The sequence below is a fragment of the Notolabrus celidotus genome, chromosome 6 (genome assembly GCF_009762535.1).
Source record: "Notolabrus celidotus isolate fNotCel1 chromosome 6, fNotCel1.pri, whole genome shotgun sequence".
Classification (NCBI taxonomy): Eukaryota; Metazoa; Chordata; class Actinopteri; order Labriformes; family Labridae; genus Notolabrus; species Notolabrus celidotus.
In genome coordinates, this window is record NC_048277.1 from 4,383,784 (window position 1) to 4,408,161 (window position 24,378).

General features: G+C 42.6%; 1 protein-coding gene across 2 annotated transcripts in view; it reads left to right on the top strand.

The window, feature by feature from the left end:
• Window positions 1-3,374: 3,374 nt before the first annotated feature.
• LOC117814759 (septin-7-like) overlaps window positions 3,375-24,378 on the top strand; it is a 62,004-nt gene continuing 41,000 nt past the window's right edge. The window contains exons 1-2 of one of the 2 annotated variants that reach the window (XM_034686254.1): window positions 3,375-3,675; window positions 9,039-9,135. In XM_034686254.1, the coding sequence (XP_034542145.1) occupies window positions 3,637-3,675; window positions 9,039-9,135 (136 nt within the window). In that variant the 5' untranslated portion in view covers window positions 3,375-3,636. Of the gene's footprint in view, window positions 3,676-9,035; window positions 9,136-24,378 lie in introns of both variants that reach the window. The other variant, XM_034686253.1, reaches the window with a different exon arrangement.

A 24,378-nucleotide genomic window follows, 5' to 3' on the forward strand; every position in this document is an offset into this window, starting at 1 on the left:
CTAGTAAAGAACTAATATCCAGTGTTCCTGAGACATCATTAAAGTAGGCTATATTAATAAGATAAAGAGTTCAATGATTATAAATGGAAGTAATTAATAAATATTTAGTAATGAGACATTTAACAAGTCCAACAAACTGCTGGTGTTTCAAACTTTGTAGAATTATTACAGTGAACATGTTTGCAGACACAAACAGCTGCCATACCAGACTGATCCAGCAGTGATCAGTCACCTCGCACTCATCCCTTCAAGTGGCTCTCCGGAGGAAAGGATGTCTCATATCTCTTACAAATGTCCTCGTTCCTTCTCTCTCTCTCTTCATTTCCTTACATCTCTCCATGCATCTCTGGTGGGAGGGACTTAGACACAAGAGGGGGTGCAGGTGTGAAATAATGGGATTTGGGAAGCAGCCTTTAATAAATATGTCCTCTTCATTAGTTTGCTTACTGATTGATGGGCTTAAAGCTGCTGTTAGTAGTCATTATATAAACATCAGTTCGGAGAGAGATTTGGAATGTCAACACTACCCTCCCCTCTCTGCTCCCGTAACCCCGCCCACAAAAAAACGTTGTGCGTGTTCTATGCATAGACTGTATAAAATATGGACGTAGTATCCGTGACGTCACCCATCTGTTCCTGAGAGCTGTTTTGAAGCAAATTGACGGCAGCAGCCATATTGGTAATGCGGAACTCAACCAGGCAGAGTGTGACGTAGTGTATGCCTCTTAGCCAATGGCTGTGTGTTCCCGACCGGGAGTCACGTCAGTCATGTCCTTATTTGGGCAAAACTCGTAATCCTAATATCTTCTGAACCGTCACGTTAGAAAAAAATTCACTCCCCGTACAGTGTGTGCCATTAGAGGGATTAGCTTCATAGGGCCAAGCCGTTTTTTGAACCAGGCTGTAAACATGTTTATTAATGCTGCAAAGATCGTCTTTTTCCCATTCATATCTATGTAGTTTCCGGTGTTTCTGCAGCCAGCCTCAAGCGGATTCTCGATGTACTGCAGTTTATAGCACTTCCGCATTGGCTTCATCGTTTGAGACCGGAGTTTGCCGCTTGGTTCTATGAGGAAGTAGTGGCTTCCCAGCTAATCAGGGCGACGTAGAGGAGCCGCCACTCGACCAATCAGGACGGAGGATTGGAGATTAGCTATGATTGGTCCGTCATAACGGAAACGAGGGGAATAATAACATTGCTTGATACAAAGGCATTGGAAAACACAGAATTTTCGTGATAGTCTCAAATTACTCCACTTACCGATGAGTACTGATGGGCATTATGACCTTGTCTCCAAACCCAGCAGAAAAAAGTACAGTTTCTGACACCATTCATACCAGCAGCAGCTTTAAGAACAAGAAAAGTTAGCCAGCAGGTACTTTCATGGTGTTTCCTCTGACAACTTGTAGATCACCTCCAGGATAATCCTTCCCTCTCTTGAGATTTCCAGATCCTGACTTCAGCAGAAATCATCTTTTAAATACTTTACTGTTAGATGTGTTAAAGAAATACCCCCTTTGTCTTAAATGAACCCCAAATGTTATAACCAATCATTTTTCTCCAGTAAAAGTTTCCTTTTATTTGCCTTTTTTCAGAACATGTGTCACTTGGTTCAGTCAGAGTTACTGTCAAACATCATTACGTCTACCATGTAGTCATGTCGGTAACTGTTGAGTGACGCTCCTGAAAGGTACTGAAGTCTGTGAAGATAGTTGAAGTTTAGCCTCCAGCACATGAAGGCCTCACACGCACTTGCGTTCATACAAACACACGCGCACACAGGATGACGGACCAATAGGAAGGGGGATGCTGCTTGGCTACGGAGGCATCAAGCCAGCCAGACACAGGTAGAAGCAGACAGGAAACAGGTCATTCTTTCTAAATAAAAGCCCTAATTCCATACTGTTATTGTGACTTCAACTACATGATAATTCATAATCAATTCATGATAGGTGAATTCAGGTATATAACATACACCCAGGAGGCTGAAAAGCAATTATAACAGCAGCAGGTAGATAACAATAAGAAAGAGCCTCACTGCAGAGAACCATGAACACACATAATTACAGTCAAAAGCTCTTAAACTGGACCTCTTCTGACAATGTCCCAGAGCCCACTCAGACCCCAGTCAAAGTCTTTTAACAAACTAGCAGCTCTCTTCATATTGAGCAAGTCAAGGTAATCCCCCAGACATGCAGATTTAAACAAATACATCCATGCAAAACTTCCTGCTGCATTCTCAGCCTGAACTTATACAGCTTACTCTTCAAGTGTTAAAATTGATCTTTATATATCTTCTTGGTTTATTAACATGCCAATAGGCCGTAGTTGGTTTTCCCATTATTACAGATCTCATATCATCATATCATGATATTATCATCATTATGAGATATCATGATCATTTTACTTTCTATCCCTTTTTATTTTCCTTTAATTATTTTGCTCTCCTTATATCTAATTTACTGCCTTTATAGCTTTTATTCATCTTGATATTTTTATTTATTTTACTGCCCTTATCTGCTCATCCTTTTGTGATCAATTGGTTATTGGTTGTTTTACAGTGGCTTTGACATTGCAAAACAGAGACACTGAACTGTATGGCAGTGAACATAGGGTAGTAATAAAAGAGAACAGGGTCATATACACCTAAAGAAAAGAAGAAAAGGACCTTAACAGATAGTAAAATAATAATAATAACAATAATAATCATATTTAAAGAAAAGTATAGGTACAAGTATAAACATAATAGTAACAATAACAATCTATTATTAATCATGATGACATTGATAATAAACAGAAAAATAAAATATTAATAAAATTCCTATCCCTCCACCATCTGCATATCCTTAAATGCTTTACCTTTATTGATGATTTTATCTCTACTTTGCTTTTATTTGACTTAATTGCTTTGACCCCTCATTTAATGCTTTATTCATTTTTACTGCTTGTAGACCTTTTTATTCTTTCCTTTATTTTATATTTTAAATTGTCTTACTTTTTTGAGTTTTTATACATTTGAGGGGCATCCAGTGTGCACTTTTTCATGCATTTTTCATTGGAAGAACAACAGACAAGGCATTTTTTAAAATGTTTTATCTCCTAAAGTGTAATAGAAGAGGGCACTTTAGCACAGTTTTAGTGCGGTGGTCCCCCCCTTCCCCCCCTCTGAGTGCACCACTGCAGAAGACTACATTTTGATTTAGTTCCATAAAGCTTTGACTTGCTGTAACTAACTTGAAGCACAGTGACACTTTTCTTATTTATAAATGAAATCATCCATCTGTTCTTTATTTTTGGGCACCTTTTATTTACTTTTTTATCAGATTTGTTTTGATGCATTCCGTCTTATTTTGCAAGTCCTGACCGGAAGCTCGTCCACAATCCTAGCTGTCTGGTCGTGAAGAGATCCCGTTGAAGCGTTTTCTTCTTCCCTGAGCTACATCTGGTCGTAGTATCCGCGGCCATATGTAATTTAACCTCATTCATTCCAGCCGCTCTGTGCTCCTTCACTCTCGGTGACAGAGGACTGCATGTTCTGAGGGAGGAGAGCTGCCTGTGTCTCTCAGGGTCGTCGTGTTGTGGACGTGTGTTCGGAGTAGGCTCGGTGACTGTGTGGGCTGGGTGCTGACAGCACGATGATCGAACGACCAGAGACTGTGGTTCCCAGCATCGCTGTAAGTCCACCTATCTTTGAAATAAACACGGGCTAACTCTGTTTAATATTCCATACATGTATGTTTGACATCATCCTTTGAATTATCAGTTGAACGGTCTGAAGTGTAGCGGCTAGCTGCTGGTCCTTCTCGTTTAGCTGCACCAGAGAGCCGCACACAGAGCTCCGCGCTCAGGCTCTCTCCTGAGGACTGTTTGGATCCTCTCAAAGATTCAGGATTCAGTAAAACATCACTAATACCTTCCACTAATCCATGCTGAATCTGGCTTTAATTTATTGACTTAACTACATATATATAAGTAGATATTATTGGATGTATAATAAATCATGAATGAGCTATTTAAAGACATGATAAACAGTGAATTCAGGTTTTAATCTGTTTCCTCAGTGATCATGTTTGTTCATAGTGAAAGTATGCAGCTGACTCAAACTAGCTATTATAATCTGGATTAATGATTTAAGTATCAAGAGTCCAGATTAGATTTGCTCTGCTGTGGCTAATTCTTTAAACTAATCTCAAATTAATTAATTAAAACATTGCTGGGTGAGCTTTTAGTAAACATGACAATAGCTGCTGAAGTCCCCACCAGGTAAGCCCTGAGTGAACTGCATTATAACGGACTTCAGCGTGACTCTCCACAGGAGTCCACTCAACGTGAAGGACCCTGTTAGTTAACCACATCTGGCCTGCTTCATAATCAATAAATCAATCAATCAACCAATCAATCCTAAGGTTAAGAACACAATATATTCAAAAATAATAATAATGAAATAATAATAATAATACCAGTAATACAAATAATATAAATACATAATAATAATGATAATTATAATAATAATATAATAATAATAATTATTATTATAAATAAATAAATGATAAATAAAAAAGTATTTGCTGAATGAACTGAGGTGATGCTGTCATGATATCTTAATGAGGAAACACTGGAGGTAAAATAAGATGTTAAAACTCAACACAGGAAATTAAACTTAACAAAATAAAATAAATTACTAAGATAATAAAACACAAAAATATTAAACCACTAAAATGAGGTGTCTAAACTTACAAAAATAAAATATATTACTAAGATAGTAAAACACTTGAACATATTAAACCAGTAAAAGAAAATAAGAGGCTACGCTCTAAAAAAGTGACTACATCTGAACTAAATAATAAATATGTAAATAAAGTAAGATGGAATAAAACTCGTAAGAAGTGAGACTAAAAGGTCGGTCTTGAGTTTGCTTTTAAAAATGTTGATGCTCTGTGCAGCCCTCAGACCTTCAGGTAGGGTGTTCCACAAGCGCGGGCCGTGATGATAAAATGCTGCCTCACTGTAGGTCTTTCTTTTATTTTATGGTACCATTAAAGTTCACTACCTGAAGACCTGAGGGCTCTCACTGGCTCATGACTATTCTGATAAATAGGAAGGAGCAGGACCATTAAGAGATTTTAAAACCATAAAATAATCTTAAAATCTAAAAGATACTGGGAGATAGAAGTGTGTTTATGCTCTGACACTTACATTAACTCATCATTACAGCACATATAGCGTCTGTGTTGTATAGTGATGCAGTCTGAGCTGACTGACAGTAAGAGAGCATCAGCTGCTGTATGCATGAGGTGGGAGGACTTGGCGATCCAGATGATGTCAGTGAACCAGGCAGCTGCGTAGAGGGGGGGAGGGGTTAACTTTAACAGTATGAGTCAACTCGCCTTCCTTCTTCTCATCCCGGTCATGTCCTTTAAGTGCCCTGCTTATGGTCCCTCGGTTTGCCCAGTTATAAGCTACAGACACAAGGTCCCTGTTCACATCAGGGCTCTTCATCTGTGCCTACATGAAGCCATTACCTGATCCACACAGTCCCACCTACACAGCCTCACACAGCTGAACAGTGGACTCCTGCACTAATGGTTTTCAGTCTTCTATCACCTGCACCTCCTCCATCACAGCCGCTGGAGGATCCACGGACCACCAGAGTCTGCGTCTTATGTAACACATGCACATAAAGTAGTGTGTGGGTGGATCAAAGATGGAAACGGTGGAAAGTGCTTCAGGCTTGTTCAGAGTAGTTCTGCCTGCTGCGGAGCTGCATACATCAGAGTATTGACGAGGCAGATAGATCGTTTCCCTTTGTTTTCCAGCAATGTGTACGTCTGTTATTTCACCGCTGGAGTGGATGTGTAACATACATAAGAATCCTTTCAGGCTTCGTGTCAGGGTCTTGTCTCACCCTGTTGGGGTTCTATTGCCCATAACAACCTGCTAACCATACATTATCCCTCTTATTACCCGGCTACTAACTTAAAATACAAACACGTTGTTAAAAACATTAATTAAATATTTTATTGATTTAAATGATTTCTGTTTACAGTTTTTAAAAATAGTCCCAGTGATTCCTCGTCAGTGATCGTTCCATGGTGATGGATTCTTCTCTGCTTGTTGTGGTGGATTGAACATGAAACTGTCCTCATTCAGCTCTCCTTCTTCTCTGAGCTCTGAGGTTCACACACCTTTAAAAATAAACTAATGTCACAACTTTGAACCCTGCTGCTGTCATCACCACCGCTCATGGTTTAACTTTCTATGTTGTCAACAAGCAGAAGCTAAATGTGTCTGAACTCTTTTCTGTGGATTGATTCGACATGACGTGTGATCAGTTTGTCTCTGGTGTTGCTCATATTAGTGAAAGTTAATAACCATTGTCAAGGGGTTTTGACCAATCAGAATGAAGCATCTTAAACAACCAGAAGATCAGTAAGAGAGCCGTGTAATAAAGCTTTCTTAATGTCACACTCAATATCACAGAATGAGGAAACTCAACAAAGACATGCAGGAATGGACGTTTACTGAAGCACTAAAGTTACATTGGAGCTCGTCTGACACTAAAGTGATGTCTCTGTCACACCTTATTGACCGAGGCAGTTTCAGGGCTGGTTCGGAGCCGGCGCTCAATTGAGAAACGTTTTTTCGAGTGAACCGGCTCCTGGACGGGAAAACCGGTTCCAGAGGGGCTCCAACTCTTTGCTGGTCTAGAACCGCGAACTGCTTACGTCAGGGGTGAGGGGTAAGGGAAGGGGTTGCCGTGATCAAAAACCCAAACCAAACGTGTTTCAAAAAGTGCAGTTTTTCATCATTTAACGTGCCTGGTTGTTATACAGTTTTATCGCCAGATGGTGGCTACAGAGCGTCTTAAAGCTGTTTGTTAACCACATTAAGTAACAGAAGAAGAAGAAGAATGCTAACTGCATTAAATAGCAAAAGAAGAAGAAAACATTAGCGACCGTCTCTGTGATTTATTCCATTTCTGAATCTCACACTACTACACACGTATTTCCAGAGACTGAGCATGACTGTAAAATGTAAACACACACGCCACGCCGCGTCACAGAAACACAGACATAAAGATCGAGACAGACGCTGACAGTGCCCGATACAAGCAGTACCTCGTCCAGCTGCTGGTTAACATGACTGACACACAAACGGGCTGTTAATTCAAATGAATGCTGAATAGAAGCCAATGATTATGGAATAGTATTTTGGCTTGAAATGCCCATCCCTCGCCACAAACAGACATTAGCTCTGATGTTTGGAGTGACGTCAGGTGTTCTCTGTGTTTACGTTTCGTTTTCAGGTTACGTTCAAACCTCCATGTTTAGGCCACCGTCACAGGAGCTGACCAGAATAAAAACCACACTCCGTATGACCCAAACCCATGACAACCCAAGTCCCTCCTTACCCTGACTCTAGAGAGCCTGCATTCAGGATCTCCTCAGTGGTGTTCAGACTTGCAGAATGCGTGGTTCCTCTGGCTCCACTGATACCCCTTTTCAACTATCGCAAACCTGGTTCTAGTTCCAGGCGGGTGCCTGCGCTGGTTCGGAGCTGGTTGTCACCAGTTTGTTTGTCCACCCGCTCGAGCCTGTGGAAGACGCCAAGTCATGACTTCACTTCTACTTGCGCAAACTTTCAGATCTCTTCTGAAATGGATTTAGTCCTGGTCCATCCCTCCAGCTTGTTTTGGATCTCCTGCGAGGACCGAACCGCAAGGGGTCAGCTTGTGTCCTCGACCGACCACTGCTAAGACTTGGAATCTGTTAGCTTTGTCTTTGTATTTTTTTGCTGCACGAAAGTGGCAGAAACAGCAACCTCACCCCTCGCTCCTCGCCCCTGTCCCTCGCCCCTGACGTAAGCAGTTCGCGGTTCTAGGCCCTCAAAGAGTAGGTGCTGCCCTGGAACCTGTTTTCCTGGCTGGGAGCCAGTTCTCTCGCAGTAGAAACACCAAAAACTGGTTCTCAATTGAGCACCGGCTCCGACCCGGCCCTGAAACTGCCTCTGTGGAAAAGGGGTACTAAGAGAGCCTGCATTCAGGATCACCTCAGTGGTGTTCACGCCTTCAGAATGTGAGGTTCCTCTGGCTTCACTGAGTCTACTCTCACTTGGTATAAGCTAGTTGTTCGTTAGCATCAAATTCAACACCACAAATGAACAAACGTCATGTTTTCAGATGCTTCAACCACTTAGGAATTGTCCATTCATTGGATCTGACGTGGCCAGAGGGTCAGCCGCGGGTCCTTCTGTTTCAGTAGACCCGTGAACACCGAGCCGCACTCCTCCATCTGTCCTACGCATGACAGAGCCCGAGAGGCCACTCACAACCATGCCGGCCGGCCAGCAATCGATTGTGTTTGCCTCACGTAGCGTGCAGGACCGAGCACAGGGATTGGACGAGGCTGGTCTGTCTGACAACATGCTGGGAGATAGAGGGAGGCAGAGGGAGATGGAGAGGGGAGAAAGGTAAAGAGGGAGAGCAGCTGGAGAGCCCGGCCTGGCTGTGATCTGGTCTGAGAGCCGCTTCCTTCGCCATGATTCAACACGTAGGCACATTTTCTTTGGTCGCGTCCTCTCCTGCTGTAGAAATGATCGGCATCATTAAGTGTCTGAAACGCGTCTCTGCTTCGGTCTGCTGGTTTGGATCGGTTTTTGCAGGGTTGTCATCACGTCTTCTTTCCTCCCTGTTATTTCTGTCTCTCAGGCTGCCTCCCCTCACCTCTCTCTCCCTTTGAAACACCTTTCTTCCTCCTCTTGTAGTTATTATCTCAGCTGCACTTCAAAAGGGTTTCATCCCTGCAGGTCTGAAACAGGCTAATTGTAAGCTCGTGACTGTGTCTGAGTGCAGCTTCAAATGTTATTGCTGTGTGCTGACGGGGACTTATCCTATGTTTATGCTAGGCCCGGCCTTAGTCTGTGGTAAAGATACACGCTTCAGTGTGACAGCTTTTGTGGTATCATTTATTCTGGCTGTGTAACTCCTGAATTAACAAAAGGGATGTGTGTGTGTGTGTGTCTGTTTTTCCCTCAGCAGCGGAACCTGGAGGGCTATGTCGGCTTCGCTAACCTCCCCAACCAGGTGTATCGGAAGTCAGTCAAAAGAGGGTTTGAGTTCACGCTAATGGTTGTCGGTAAGTTTGAAGTGCTCATGTTTATTTGACTAATAGGTGATGAGGTGTGTGTGTGTGTGTTTTCTCCTGTTGTGTGTGTATATATGAACACCTGTGCATCAATCTCCGTCCTCTCACCTGAGTGTGTTCTCCTTGTTGTGTGATCGTGGGTTAAAGGAGTGAAGCATGCGCTGCATCCATCGCACTCAGCTGCTCAGGCTGACGGGTTGACAGTTAAAGTAGTGATCAGTCCGGAGCAGTGCTGCGCTGTCAGAACATCTGCACTGTTTTTCAGCAGGGAGGAATGTGCACATGTGGAACTGTTTCTTGTGACAGCTGGATTCCCACAGTGTCCCCCCGGGGAATGTCTTTGTAGCCCCGGGGCACACAAACACACATCTGTGTGTTTCACATCATTCAGTCTGCAAAGCGAGCTGCAGGATGGTTGACCCAGGCATGACTGACGTTTGATCTAAAAGGAGACTAACGGCTAGCGGAGGGAGGGATGTGGACGGACAGAGGGGTTAAGGAAGCATGGAGTTTGGCTGTCTTTAAAGACATTTATAAGTCATGTTAAAGGGAGCTTGGGTCATCAGCCTCCTGTAGCTCATTCAGCATATAAAAGATATGAATTGTGCTGCTCTTATTTCTAATCAACAACATCTTACAGTTCCTGGGTTGTATTTTCAGTGATTGTGTGATCAGGTGTGCGTGAGATCTCTGAATTGTGGATGAGAACCTGCAGGCTTCAGTCTCACGTGGGCTCATTATTGATGTATTGAGCCGTGCTCTGTGTTAATGTGAATGAAAGATATGGATTGCACTGTGGAGGTCCTACAGAGCTGTTCAGCTGTCAAACATCTCACGATTGAACTTCTCACTTCCATTTAATACTAGTGCTGGGCGATATTAAATATTATGTTATCAGGATAAAATATTTCATATCAGTTGATATCGATATTTATCACGATAAATATCAAATCATTATTTCATTTAAATGTAAAGTCAGATTTTGCTCCTAAGTGAAAGTTGAAGACAGTTTGTTAGCTTGTATATGGATTCAGTTTCTGATGAACTTCTTGAATCCATCATTTCTGACGGTGCTAACAGGAAGCAGGTCTTTAATATAAGATGAGATTTTTGTGAAGTTTTAGTTTGTAATTCTTATTTTTCTCAGGTTGAGATTATTTCAATAATTTGATTTAAATTTACAACAAATATATGTCAAATTGTGTACTGTGTATCAGTTTAGAGAGTATTGTTTTGAGTTGTGCTCTCCCCTTTAAGGTTACTAAGGGTTACAGGCAGAGTGATGTTGTTTCCCACAGTGCAGTGAATGCATCACAGTTGTTCGGTGTTCATTTGTCCTACGGTCGGGGTGGACATTAAACGTGTTCACAGCAGAAGTTGTCTCTGTGTTCTTCCTTTACCCACATCCTGAAAGTATATTTAATGAAGTGTATGAAGTTAATAGTTAAAGCAGAGTCGACTCAGTGTCAGACTAACGACTCTGCTTTGAGCTGCTAGGTTTTGAGTTGTCCTCAGTGTCGCTGTCACTCGTTTCAGCTTTGTTTACATTCTGCTCCGAACGTTAAGCCCCGCCTACCTCTCATCCCGTGACATGATTGGCTGTTCAATGCCGTCTTCTTCTTCTGTCAAATGTTGGGTGGCAACTAGTGTTCAAGGGTCATTAGCTTTTGGGGGTGTAATTACATGTTTATTTATATCACATTTATATCAAACATTTTTTATATTTATACAGAGAAAAATTGTATTGGGATGATTATCGCTATCGCATTATGGCCTAGCACTATTTAATACTCTGTAGTGTACATTGTGCACACTTAATACCCGACACAAAGTCTGATATTGAATCTGGACTCAGGATGTACTTCCTGGGACTCGAGCAGACACTTTTCATGTAACACATCGATATTAATCCTCTTGTCTCGCTCTGGAAAAGAGAACAAATACTGCTAAGTATTTTGGTTCTAATGCCCCAAAACTTTCCCTTTAGCTCTAAAAGCTCAACATTAAAACAAAGTGACATCCAGCCTCACTGTTTCAGGCTCCGATGTGAGCTTCCTGTTCAGTAAATAGCCTCTGTGAGAGAGTCGCAGTTGGCAGGCGAAGACAGCAGACTGATGGCTTTGGAGAGAAATCCACAATCAACTAGATCCTGTTTCAGGCCCTCTCACATATGGGCCTCTCTTTCTCTCTTCTTCCAGTGTTCTTGGCTCTCAGACCTGCATACCCCAGCTGATCCAAATTTTACTTCTAACAATTGTGAGGAGCAAAGCAGTGCTAAAGATGAGGATGAGGGGGAAGGGTCTTACATGGAGGCTGCTGGTCTCACCACTGAAGCTCTCAGTGGGTAGAGCTGTCAGGAAGTAACTTCATTAGCACTGTTTTTTCTCAACATAGATGAGACACGGATTGTTCAGCAGTCTCAAATCTCTCCATAAAGTCAATAGAAATATAGATTCATATTAATTAAAATGTTAATAGTAATAAGACTTATATAGCGCTTTTCTAGGTACTCAAAGATGCTTTACATGCAATTACAACATAAAAAAATAATATAACATGAAATAAAGATAAAAATTAATTTAAAAAAATCAAAATAAATTCATTAAAAAAATCGAAAAATTAGAAATGAATTAAAAATGAAATAAATTAAAAATAAATTAAATTTAAAATGCATTAACCTGTTTTTTTAATCTGATCAGAAAATGTGTTTGATGTTTTTTTAACCATTTTTTATTGAATTTTACAATTCTTTGAAAACAGGGCACAGACAAACAAAATTACAGTTCCGTACAATAACAACAGGGTCAATCGATTTTGTTGATGTTCTGTACATAACTAGAGAGGAGCCTAGCACTGGATTAGTTTCATTCCTTTTGTAAATATTTCGTCTGTGTTTGAATGATTTTAAAAAGAAAACATATCAACATTTTGGTGAGCTAATATGTTCTAGTAAAGTGTTTAGCTAACCTAAACAAGCACAAAATAAACTCACTGTTACCAGATAAAGTGACGTGACATTTACCCATTCACTGAATGTAGCGTCTGCCATTGACTCTCACGACGGTTAAGGGAAGCTCTATGAGTCCTGAAGTGTTGTTACATTTTCTGTCAGCGTTCCTCCTCTGTTATTAAAGAGCGCTGCAGGAGCTTGCATTTGTTAACAGAGCTGTCAGTCATGATGCTACATCACTTTTTTTTAACACCAAATAACTGACTGAAGCTAAACTTCTCAAAACAAAGGATTGCTCACAAATCAGCTCGATGAGGACTCACTTTGACCAAAACCATGTTTGAGAAAATGTTATTTGTAAGTTTCTTGTTTACTAATTTGATTTAGTTTGCTTCATCTGTTGTAACGGAGGAGGTGGACTTCATGACCCATACCTCAGCCGAACACCAATCAAGGAGGTCTAAATGTTCCACTTTTGGAGAGCTGTCGAGCCGTCCATCTCTTTATAAACAGTCAATGGCTTCTACACAGTTTACTGGTGCATTGCTCTAAATACCTTTCTGTTCTGTACACGGGGGCGTTCACTCTGCTCTGGTGTTTCTGTAAAGAGTCACTGACAGGGAAAGAGGAAAACCAGAGAGGAACCTGTTCACATCAAACCAGCCCCTGTTACTTGGCACTGTTGCTATCAAGACAATAAGCTTACAACGCCTCTCTTAAAAAGTGCTTGTACACTCACCCTCTGTCACACAGCTACCTACAAGCCATTCATGCTTTGTGGAACATTTCTATTCCAAAGGTAGAGGAAGTACTTGACTTCCTATGAGTGATTATTTTATCCAAAGTCAGCATATTTTTAATTCGTTGCAAAGGGTTGCACCACATATTTCACTAAGCTAGGTCTGCAACAGAGAAACCAGGCACTGAGAGACTGTTCTGTGCTGAGCCCTCCACATCTAGGCCTTTATTCCAGTCTGGTGGAATGTCATAATGGGGCGTCTATAAATCTATATATATATGTATATATTAAAACTCATTATTATTTTTAAAAACAGTAGGGTTAACTCAACTGTTGAATAGAATCGGCAACAAATAATAAGGACAAAGTTGATCATGTGTCTGTGACCCCTGGTGAAAAGGAGAGGTGACAGAGATTAAAGGACCTGTGAGTGAGGGAGAGAGAGAAAGAAAAGCTGATTATACTTTGATTTGAGAAGCAGCCAGCTGGATGTTCATCATGACACAGGCTAGAGGCTGCACACAACCCTGCTTTACTTGGCATCGTGGTGAGATGTGAAAGCTTGGCTGGACGTTGGGTCCAGTATTGTTCCGTGGTAGATTTGGAGAAGACAGATGGTGCAGTATGAGCTGACTGGGCAGATGCCTGCAGGTAACTCGTTCAAATTTGTACAGTGTTGCAGCCAGGAGAAGTGGTTCCTGTAGCCAGCAGAGCTCGACAGCGAGAGTGGAGTCACTTTGGATGACTTTATAATGTCTGTCCGGTTCTTATGGGGGCTTTTGAGCTCTTACAAATTAAGATATCAATATACCTTCCTGCTGCTTTGATCAGCTGGTTTAACTGTGAAAGACAATGACACTTTCAAAAAAAGGGCCAATCACGTCGTCCAGCCGTACCCTGATCCTTGTCTGACTTGGAGGCTGTTGTAACTGTAAACAGGACTGCAGTGCAGAGAAAGAGAGATAATGGAGGGGAGACTGGTAGAAATATGAGCTCTAATGTGTCACAGTGAGACACGACAGATGAATAGATTATAATGACACCCAGCTGTACTGCAGCATTTACTGCAACAGGCTGTGTGGGAAACTGTTCTCATATAATCAAACTCTTCATGACGGAAATATTTAGCAAACAGTCCAAGCAGATTGACCCAGACATCCCTCTCCCCAGCAACACTTTCCAGCTCCTCTTGGGGAATCCCTAGGCAATCCCAGACCAGGCGGGAGATATAATCCCTCCACCGAGTTCTGGGTCTACCCCGGGGCCCTCTCCCAGTTTGACTTGCCCAGAACACCTCTAAAAGGAGGCGTCCGGGAGGCATCCTTATCAGATGCCCGAACCACCTTAGCTGACTTCTTCGGACACGAAGGAGGAGCGTCTCTACTCCCAGCTCCCTCCGGATGTCTGAGCTCCTGACCCTCTCTCTTAGGCTGAGCCCAGACACCCTTCAGAGGAAACTCAGTTCAGCAGCTTGTATCCACTAAAGATGAACATATACGAAAACTTACCAAATTAATCTGGTTGTATAAACCAGAAGATCCCTGAGAGTTCTCTGTTACAGTTTCAGGGCCGGCGCTCAATTGAAAACCGTTTTTTCATGTGTCGACTGCGAGTGAACCGGCTCCCGGCTGGGAAAACTGGTTCTAGAGCGGCTTCAACTCTTTGCTGGTCTAGAACCGCAAACCTCTCACATCAGGGGTGAGGGGCGGGGTTGCTGTGATCAAAAACACAAACCAAACGTGTTTCCGCCATTTTCCTGCAGCGAAAAAATAAGAGACTAATGGATTCCAAGGCAAAGCAGTGGTCGGCCGAGGAGACAACCTGCCGTTGTCCACCATCGCTGTTGTTGTGAGGGAAAGTTGGCACTAGTGCTGCTGGGAAAAGTGGTCACGTAAATCTGATGTCACGACATGCCTCCTTCACGGGCTCGAGCAGGCAGAAAAACAAACATGAGTTCAAACGGCTCCGAACTAGCGCAAGCTTGACTGTTAGTCAAGTCAGTCATTGCCTTGTTTGGGCAAAACTCATAATCTTAATATCTTCTGAACCGTTGCGTTAGAAAAAATTCACCCCCCGTACAGTGTGTGGGTCTATGTAGCTAACCTCTATCAGCAAACAGTTTCTTGTACCAGGCTGTAAACATGTTTATTTCTGCTGTAAAGATCGTCTTCTTTCAATGGGTGTGTATGTGGTTTCTGGTGTTTCTGCACCCAGCCTCTAGTGGACACTTGATGAACTGCAGTTTATAACACTTTCTTATGGGCTTCATATTTTGAGACCGGAGGTTGCCGCTTGGGTAAAATACAGAAACACGATAGAAAGAATTGAAAGTAGTCGTAGTTGTAGTGTGAAAGCATGGCCATTCTACCCAGGCCTCCATCCAACAGGTGAAGTTTCAACTATATCCAGTGAGCGGGTGTTCTTGTTTACACCTTCTGTATTAAATCAGACTTTTCATGTCTTTATTTCAAACTGTGAATGCTCTCAGAATAATGATGAATGGAGCAGCCGTGCAGAGAACGGATTAATTGAAAGGATTTGTTGGTGATGACGAGCGGCATGTTGAGATACAATGTCGAACAGAGGGGGGCGAACATGTCATAACTTTTGAGTTAAGTCGTACAACTGTGTGTTCTCAGTGCTTTGTTGCCAGAAGACCATGTGGTTTGACTTAGTTGCCTCGTCTGACTGCTCTTCTGGTGGATTTCTTCTTTAGCTTCACTCCTCTTCTGTCCAAGTCTTCAATCCATCTCTCTCTTGGGTAAAAAAAAAGCTGCTTCCTGGTTCTTTTGTCCAACTGGCAGACTGAATAGAAACTCCAGGAAGGATCAGCGAGATCCAGCAGAAGTGCAGAGAGCTGAACAGAACTGAGTGTCAGATGAAAACTGAAGGGGGCTGGGAGGAGAGAGAGAGAGAGGAAGCGATGCCGGCTTCACGCTGCTTCTGCTGTGTAACAAGGCCAGTGCTTCACAGCCTCACTGCCTCTCTTTCCTAAAGCCACTCAGGAGGAGAGCACATCAGAGGTTTTAATGCGAGCAGAGCTGCATGAGGGACTCTGCTTCGGAGTCCATCTGACGCACATTCTTGTCAAGTTGCTCTGGCGTTCAGTAGTCGTGATGATTCATTCTGAGGTTATTTCCCAAGATTAGGTTTCCAGGAGGTTTATCCTTTGAGTCAGTGTTTGAAATAAGACTACAAGGTACGAGTGACCATTATCAAATTAAAGTGAGCTCTTTGAAAAACAGACTTAAAACATAAAACAGTCCCTCCAGGAAGTTGCGATATCACAATTATCAACGCAAATTCAACCATTCAGCGTGATTTCTGTGCGGCCTTGCAATTTTATACAATCAAACAAATTTGACCAATCACCTCAACCTCAGCCCCTGTACGTCATCGGTTTCCTCATCAATTTCACTTCCTTGTTAGCGGTTTACAAGATGAAGACATGTCCGACACGAAAAAAGCACATTTACCAACTAATATTGCCGTCTAAGTTCGTGCAAGTCAGTTTCCTAATGTTTTACATGACAGCAGGGGTAAACTGTTTTGCACGGCGTGCAACATCATGGTGGAACATCAATGTAAGTCCTCACTTGATCGGCACGGAGAACGGGTGAAAAGAGAGCAGTCAAGACAAGTGACGATGACAACTTTGTTATTTATAGATACTCAAATACACTTTTAGTATTAAGATAAGATGAGATCCCCCGGGGGGAAATTCAGTTGTTACAGCAAATTCAGTTGTTACAGCAAATTCAGTTGTTACAGCAGCATTAAAGGTGACATATCACGCTTTTTTCATCAATATATATTGGTCTAAGAGGTCCCCAAAACATGTCTTTAAAGTTTATGCTCAAAAAAACACTTTGAAATCAGATTTTGGTCTGCCTGAAAAACCCTCTTCTTCAGTCCTCCTCAGAACACTCTGTTTTCCCTCTGACCACGCCCCCTCCGGAAGTGGATGTGCCTCGGCTCTCCGGCACGTTGATCTAATGTTTACATGTTGGCTGAATATACACGGCTGCTCAGAGATCACGTTACTTCAACCCTCTGAATCTGATCCTGACGGAGAGGCGCCTGTAGCAGGACCTTTCTGAACGATTGGTCATAGATTTAGTGTTTCTTGTTGTTTTATTTGTCAGTATGTCGACGTGTGTCTTGGTACACAGCTACGAACATATAGCTATGTGGCTATGCTAACTAGCGCTAGCACTTATCCATGATAAACAAAAATCATCCACTAGATCTTCAAATCTGCAGACGTGGGGAGTAAAACCGACCTTTGTGTTTATTAAGACAGCCTACAACTAGCATGCCTCCCTCCTAAGCTCCTTGTTAGCACACATTTGTGCAGGTAATGAAAAACGGGGGAGGGATTCAGTATTATTTTATACAGTCTATAGGCTGAACAAGCTCCGAGCTCTGACTCCGTGACAGACCGGATATTGTTGTTACGTAACAAAAACACGGAAGTCTGAAACGGCTTGTTTCACACACATTTACAGAAAGGTGGAGAAATCAGAACAGGGGCAGAATGGATTTTTTTCATTCTCGGGGGGTTTGTAGACATGCCAGGGACACATATTTCAGGTAGAGAACCATTAAAAAGTCAAATTTGCATGATATGTCACCTTTAATAAGCTATAGTTGTATTTATTTACAATGTATTTTTTCTAGTGCAACAGTGTTTACAAAGTAGGGGGGAAATATGAATACAAACACTGAACAATCATTTGGAAATAGCACATATACAACACAGCATCTGTTGAAAACAGAATCTTTTCTTTGTTTTAGGAAAATGATTTGCCCAATTTGAATTTAAAGCAATTAATTAAAAAAAAGTTAGGAACGTGTCCTGTTTATTACTCAGTTTGAATTTACATAATATTGTTTTTAATAGTTTCACTAAATGCCAGTACAGTATTTCACAAAGTCTGGAAGATGAAGAGGGAGACTCTCTGTGATGTCACCTGTGCACAAACAAAGTATGTTTTTTTAAATAGTTGAAATCGGGGGGCTCTGGTGGCCTTGCGGTCTAGGTGCCCCACGTACAGAGGCTGTGGTCCTCGTCGCGGAGGTCGCCAGCTTGACTCCCAGCCGCGAACATGTCCTGCATGTCTTCCCTCTCTGCTCCCCACATTTCCTTTCTCTCTTCAGCTGTCCTAGCACAAAAAAAGGAAAAAATAGTTGAAATCTCAGCATTTCTTGGTGAGGCTACCAACAACACTGAAGACAACTGCCAATAATTCAGCATATTTACTTGCCCCTGAGATGTTATTGGGGAAAAAAGCTGAAAAAAAAATCAACTCAAAACTTTCACTGCAAATGTTTTCAAAAAGCTGTCGCAAAATCAGGCTTTTTGAGCTGCAACAATCACAAAAAAAAAAGCCACAAAACCCTGGAGGGAGTGATAAAACCATGAAAACAGTGATTATCTGTTTGGGTTGAAGATGCTCTGTATCAAGGGGAGTTTCACCCACTGAAGTCTGAGTCTCAGTTTATCATCCTCACAGGTCGGGTACACTTGAAGACTGTGTGCCTGTCCGCCCTGCTGTCCGTTCTGTTGTTGTTGTACCGTCCTAAGCCTCTGAGCTTTGTATGTGTGTGTGTGTGTGTGTGTGCGTGTTGTAACATTGTGCAGAGTGTGTGTTTCCAGATAAGACGGTCTGACAGGCTTAGGATTGACCGCCTTGCCTAGTGACCTTACAGAAGGGAGTGAGTGAAGGAAGGCTTTGGTCTAGTTAATCTGCCAGCTTAACCAGATGCATTAATACACACCACATATACACATTTACTCACGCTCACACACACATACACACACACATTCTTTCTGCGTGTGCAGGGAAAAGTACCTCACTCTTCTTCTTCCCGTAGTCTTCATCAGTCTCATTAAGACTTTATCAGGAGGACTCTGAATGAAGATTTCTCCAATCACAGCCAGGAAATGAACACGCTGTGGTTGTTAATGTGACCGAGAGGCCGATGAATCATCAGACACGACCGCAGTCACAGAACATGACGTGTGTTAATATTTGGTGGATAACTAGTTCCTCATTCTGAATTTCACTTCTCTCAAACATTCCTCGCTCTCCTTGAATCAATAAACTCTGTCCTGTTTGTAACTCGGTCTGTAAGGTCCCAAAGCCCGCTCAAAGATATAACCAAGGATGCACCAATCCAACTTATGAAGTCCTGGTCCAAGGCTTTGGTATCTGCTGATGCTGAGATCAATCCAGTCTGATAATATACCTGGAATCAGAATCAGAATCAGAAATACTGTATTTATCCCAGGGGGAAATTCAGTTTATTACAGTTGCTCTGAACACAATAAGTGTGACTGTAAACAAAAAGCAGGAAGGTGAAACCAATGTTAGCGTGACCAAAAGGTTTGCCTGTAATTATAAATGTAGGAAACAGCCTCAATCAGCCTGAATGTATTTATATATTTATAGTTGTATGATTAGGCAGTATGTGTGGTAAGAGACTGGATCACATGGCAGTAAGTCACTCAGTCCCTTAAGTGTCTTGAATTTGAGGAAAGTAAAAAACTGTGCAATGAAACGTCCTGACTCTGCTAAGGTGAGCTACATGATGTCATGCAGGTTACATGTGAAGTCACAAAGTGCTGTCCAGTTCACAGTTCTACACTTCGAGTCCTTAGAGCCTCCTGCCCTCAATCACTTTACAGGTGACGTCAATGAAGTCAAGGAGGGCTCAGGGTTTAGGGAGGACATTGAGATTGGGCCTATATACACACACTGGTTCACAAGTTAGGGGGGTACAAGTGAGACCAACAAGGCTCAGGTGAAGACGATCACAAAGGAGGGAAAACACAGGAAGTAAAACTGAACTTAACACACAGGGAGATTATTCTAAAACAAGACGCACAAGACAAAAACACAGAGAAGGAATACACAGACATGAGCAAATATCAAAAGGGAAGTGAACACATGAAACAAAAGACCCTAGAAACTCAGTACACCTGAACAGGGACCAGAATAACCAAAAACCACTAAAAGAAAACAAAGAGCAGACCAAAACATGACAGAATATTATTTACTAACACGTTTCTAAATGTGCACTTGCAGTTTGTTAAACAAAATCTCCAAATTGGTCGCCGGTCATTCAGATACAAAGCTCCATTCATTTGGAATAATCATAATAAATAATAATAATAATGCATTTTATTTAAAGGTACCTTTCTGAGCACTCAAGGTCACCGTACAGGGAAGAGTATTTAACAAAGAACAATTTAAAAATTAGGCTGAGAAAATCGACAAGTCATGACTGAGAAAAATAAGTAAAGTGAACAGGATAAGATGAAGTGCAGTGAAGAGGTGTAATCAGAGTGAGTATGACAGTTTAAAAAGATTTGTTTTGAGATGTGATTTGAAAATGCAAAGAGAGGTGGTGTTACGGATGTCTGGAGGGAGGGACATCAAGAGGCAGGAAGCAGAGCGGCTGAAGGCTCTGGACCCCATGGTGATTAAGCGGGCGGGTGGTGTAGTGAGGTGAATGGAAGAAGAAGACCTGAGAGTGCGGCTGGGTGTGTTGATGTGGAGAAGTTCAGAGAGGTATGGAGGAGCGAGGTTATGGAGGGCCTTAAAGGTGAGGAGCAGGATCTTGAAACTAGTAATCGGTAACCAGTGAAGCTGCTGAAGGACGGGAGGGATGTGATTAATGGACGGGGATCATCACCTTCTTCCACTGCTTTAAGTCCAATGTATTCACTTATTTAAAAACCATCAGTTCCTGCTCCTGACTTTGTTTGTTAAAGTGCTTTATTGCTGCTTTTTCATACCGTTGATGTTGTTCCTTGTCCAGATTTAGTTGAACAGCTGGGTGCTGCGGATGAGGTGGGTGTGAGAGTGAGGGAGAGCTGTCTGTGTTGGTGTAAGTGTGTTAGTTGGTAAATTCAAAGTTACAGGGCTTGCAGTTCATCCATAAACCTGTAAACACAGCTGTGGATTATTTAATCAGTAATTATATAATCTGCACCAAATGAGAAAGGAATGAAAAATGTGAACTTTAAATCCCAACTGTGTCATACCACCGGTCACGCCTTTCCTAGATGTCCGTCTACATTGAGTCACTGGTGTGTGATCCGTGGAAGATTTAAGCTTATAGCACTGCGCTGTGTTGCGTGTCACTCGTGTCTGAACAGTCTATTGTTAGGCTTAAGAGTGACAACAGGCGAATGTCAAAGCTCCAGGTCAGCTCCGGCTCAACACTGTCAAATCTATGAACACTGTTGATAAGTGTTTGCACACTTTTTGATCAGGCAGAGCGGTGTCGTGAAAATACGTGCGTGATGGTAAACTGGTTCAAAGTGTTCAACCAGACCACAAAATCCCTCTTTTTCCTTCAGACATGGGGGTTGCTTGTCCAGACCAAGTAGCGACCTCCGGATGCGAGAATTGAAGCCAATGCTTAAGTGTTAAAAACTGCAGTTCATCGAGTGTCCACTAGAGGCTGGATCCAGAAAGGGCAGAAACCACAAACACACTCATTCAATGAGCCGATCTTTACAACAGAAATAAACATGTTTACAGCCTGATACAAAATACAAGTGTAGTCTGGATAGCTCATGTTTTGATCGGCACACACTGTACGGGGGGTGATTTATTCATAACGTGGCAATTTCAAAGATATGAAGATTACAAGTTTTCCATTATGAGAGGCACAGCTGACTTGATTGACAGGCGGGAACACTGTCGGCCCGCCTCTTTTCCTCACACTAGCTGAACAGACATTAGGTTGAGTTCAGCATTTCCAATATGGCTCCCGTTGACGATCGGCTTCAAAACAGCGCTTCAGGAACAGATGGGTGATGTCACGGATACTACGTCCACGTATTATACAGTCTGTGGTCCAGACCAATGAATCCTGTTATTCTTCTCAATACAGCCAATAGCATGAAATGCTTAAGGCTGATGTATACTTCTGCGTCTCCCCTACGCAGCAGGGGCTGATGCAGACATGAGCCCCACATACTTGTGCGTTGGTGTGTCCGTGTCACGCAGCAATTCTCCGCCGAAACGCCTGAGGGCAGTGCGGTCTCTCTGATAGCCGGCCGCCTGCTTCCGGTCCCGCTACGATCTCTGTTTACTTTTCCACAGAGTTTCAGAGCGTGTTATGTTAATCTACAGCTGATACATGTTGCTGTTTATCATACAGACATGATTACATGAAGAATAGAGAGGAGGAGATGAAACACACGGCCGATGTGCGGCCGATGTCCGGGATCCCGGAAGTGTTGTAAATGCGGGAAAGACAAAGCCACTGAACAGACCAATCACAGAGCTTGCGGTCCGCGCCGGCTCTACGGGGAGTTACATTTTGGAGGAGGTGCGCGTCAGCTACGTGCGTAGGTACGGGAGCTACGCGGACCCCCGGCGTAGGCTACGCCGTTGATTTAACGCAGAAGTTCAAATCAGCCTTTAGTCTCAGCTCCTGTTTCTGTTTGGTTGAATTCTTTGTATTCTTTGACGTGACCATTCTTGAGATGTTTGATAGAATTAGTTGTGTTACAACTTGTTATGCTACCACCCCTCGGAAGATTAGCGCTGCACATTTTGCAAGTTGCCGTTGGAGTTGTTGGTGCAACAAGTGTGAAATACCTTCAGACTGTGGAGCCTCCTTAGCTAGCTCCCACTATGCTAGCATAATATGCGTGGATGACGCGCACATGGAATAGCATAGAACAGAGGAGCATAGATTGGCTTCGTGGATTGGCCTTTGTCCCGATACCTGGTCTATCTAACTTTTTCAGTAAGTGTCTGACTGACACCAGATAACAGGACCAGATCAGTGCATGCAGACAGTTAAAAGGGAACCACAGTTCCTTTAAAAGTGGACCTGATTTTTCAGACACCACAGGGTAGAGATGACTTATTGTAATTGTTCAGTAGATCTTTGAACAGGCAGCCATTAAACAGGCTGCATTCAGTAAGATAGTCCCTCAAGGAAAATGTGTTTTCTGTACCACTCAGATTTGTATCATCATGGTGGATCGTGTTGAGAATGGAATTTGGAATGATTATCTGAAAATGAAAGGAGAAGCATGTACGTGCCTTTGTAGGAAAGACAGGTGCATTCTGCCATCATGAGCAGGGTTTCCCTCAGGTGTGTCAAGTCCAGTGCGATGGATGTCCCCGGCATGGTTTACTTGGACAGTTCATTGGAAAGGAGCCATTGTTAATGTCATTAGTTCCATCTGTGCTTCTCCTGTCATGACAAGTTAAAGTGTTCTCTGTGAAGGACTGTGAGAGAAGAGAGGAGCGATCGAGCCGTACTGAACATCAGCTGACTGAACCTCAGGATCAAAATGTAGATATCACATCTTTACATATCTTCTGAGTTGAACACTCAGTTTAGTAAAACACTGACGGTGGTTATTCTGAAATCAAAATGTACCACTATGTTATTTCAGAGTTTGCCGCTCTCCGCTCTCAATTTGTCCGGTATTGTTGCCCCTACGAGTGAGCCTCACTGGAAAGGAAGCTTACGTTCACCATTCAGTGTCATTCCACCCCTGGTATAAGGCCTGAGATCACATACTGGGAACATTATCTGGCAAGTCCACTGTGGAGATGAACCCTTGGCAAACCCAGAGCATGCTAAAAGGATTAGTCCCATACTGCCTGTGAGTGTCCCTGCATCGCTCCAGAGGAGTTGGACTAGGTGGCTACACGCAACAACATATGGGCTACTTTGCTGTGCCACCCATAGGTGTAGAAAATACATGACTGCACGAATGGACCGTTGGGTACACTGTTCTGTCAACACCCTTTGTAATACTAAACACTGCTTCATTTCAAAGTCTGGACCATAGAGTGTATAAATAATGGATGTAGTATCTGTGACGTTACCCATCTGTTCCTTAGTGCTGTTTTGAAGCCAGTCGGCGTTGGCAGCCATATTGGAAATGTGGAACTCAACCAGGCAGAGTGTGACGGAAAGAGGCGGAGTTTGAGCCTCCTAGCAAACAGCTACGTGTTCCCGTCCGGCAGTCAAGTCAGTCATGTCCTTATTTGGGCAAAAACTTGTAATCTTAATATCTTCTGAGCCGTTGCTTAGAAAAAAATTCACCCCCCGCACAGTGAGTGCCGATAGAGAAATTAGCTTCATAGAGTCAAGTCGTTTTTCTAACCAGGCTGTAAACATGTTTATTTCTGCTGCAAAGATCGTCTTCTTTGAATTGGTGTGTATGTGGTTTCTGGTGTTTCTGCAGCCAGCCTCAAGCGGATGCTCTATGAATTACAGTTTATAATACCCCAAACTCCTTAAAGGGAACTTTGGCCACATTGATGTTGTCTCAAGTCTGTGTAGGTTGTAAGTAGAGCCAGTTGTTGGTTGCATTTACTCAGTCTGTTGTAACTGATCCAGAGTCCTGAGGTCTTTCACTTGCAGAGTCATGCTGGCAGCGCCTACACGCACTATGATGCATTAAAAGTGAGCAGCCTCAATCCCCACTGCCTTTTTATCTCTGTAGGCTTGTGCACCATTATCTGTAACATGCATTGCTTCAACTTTGTATTAC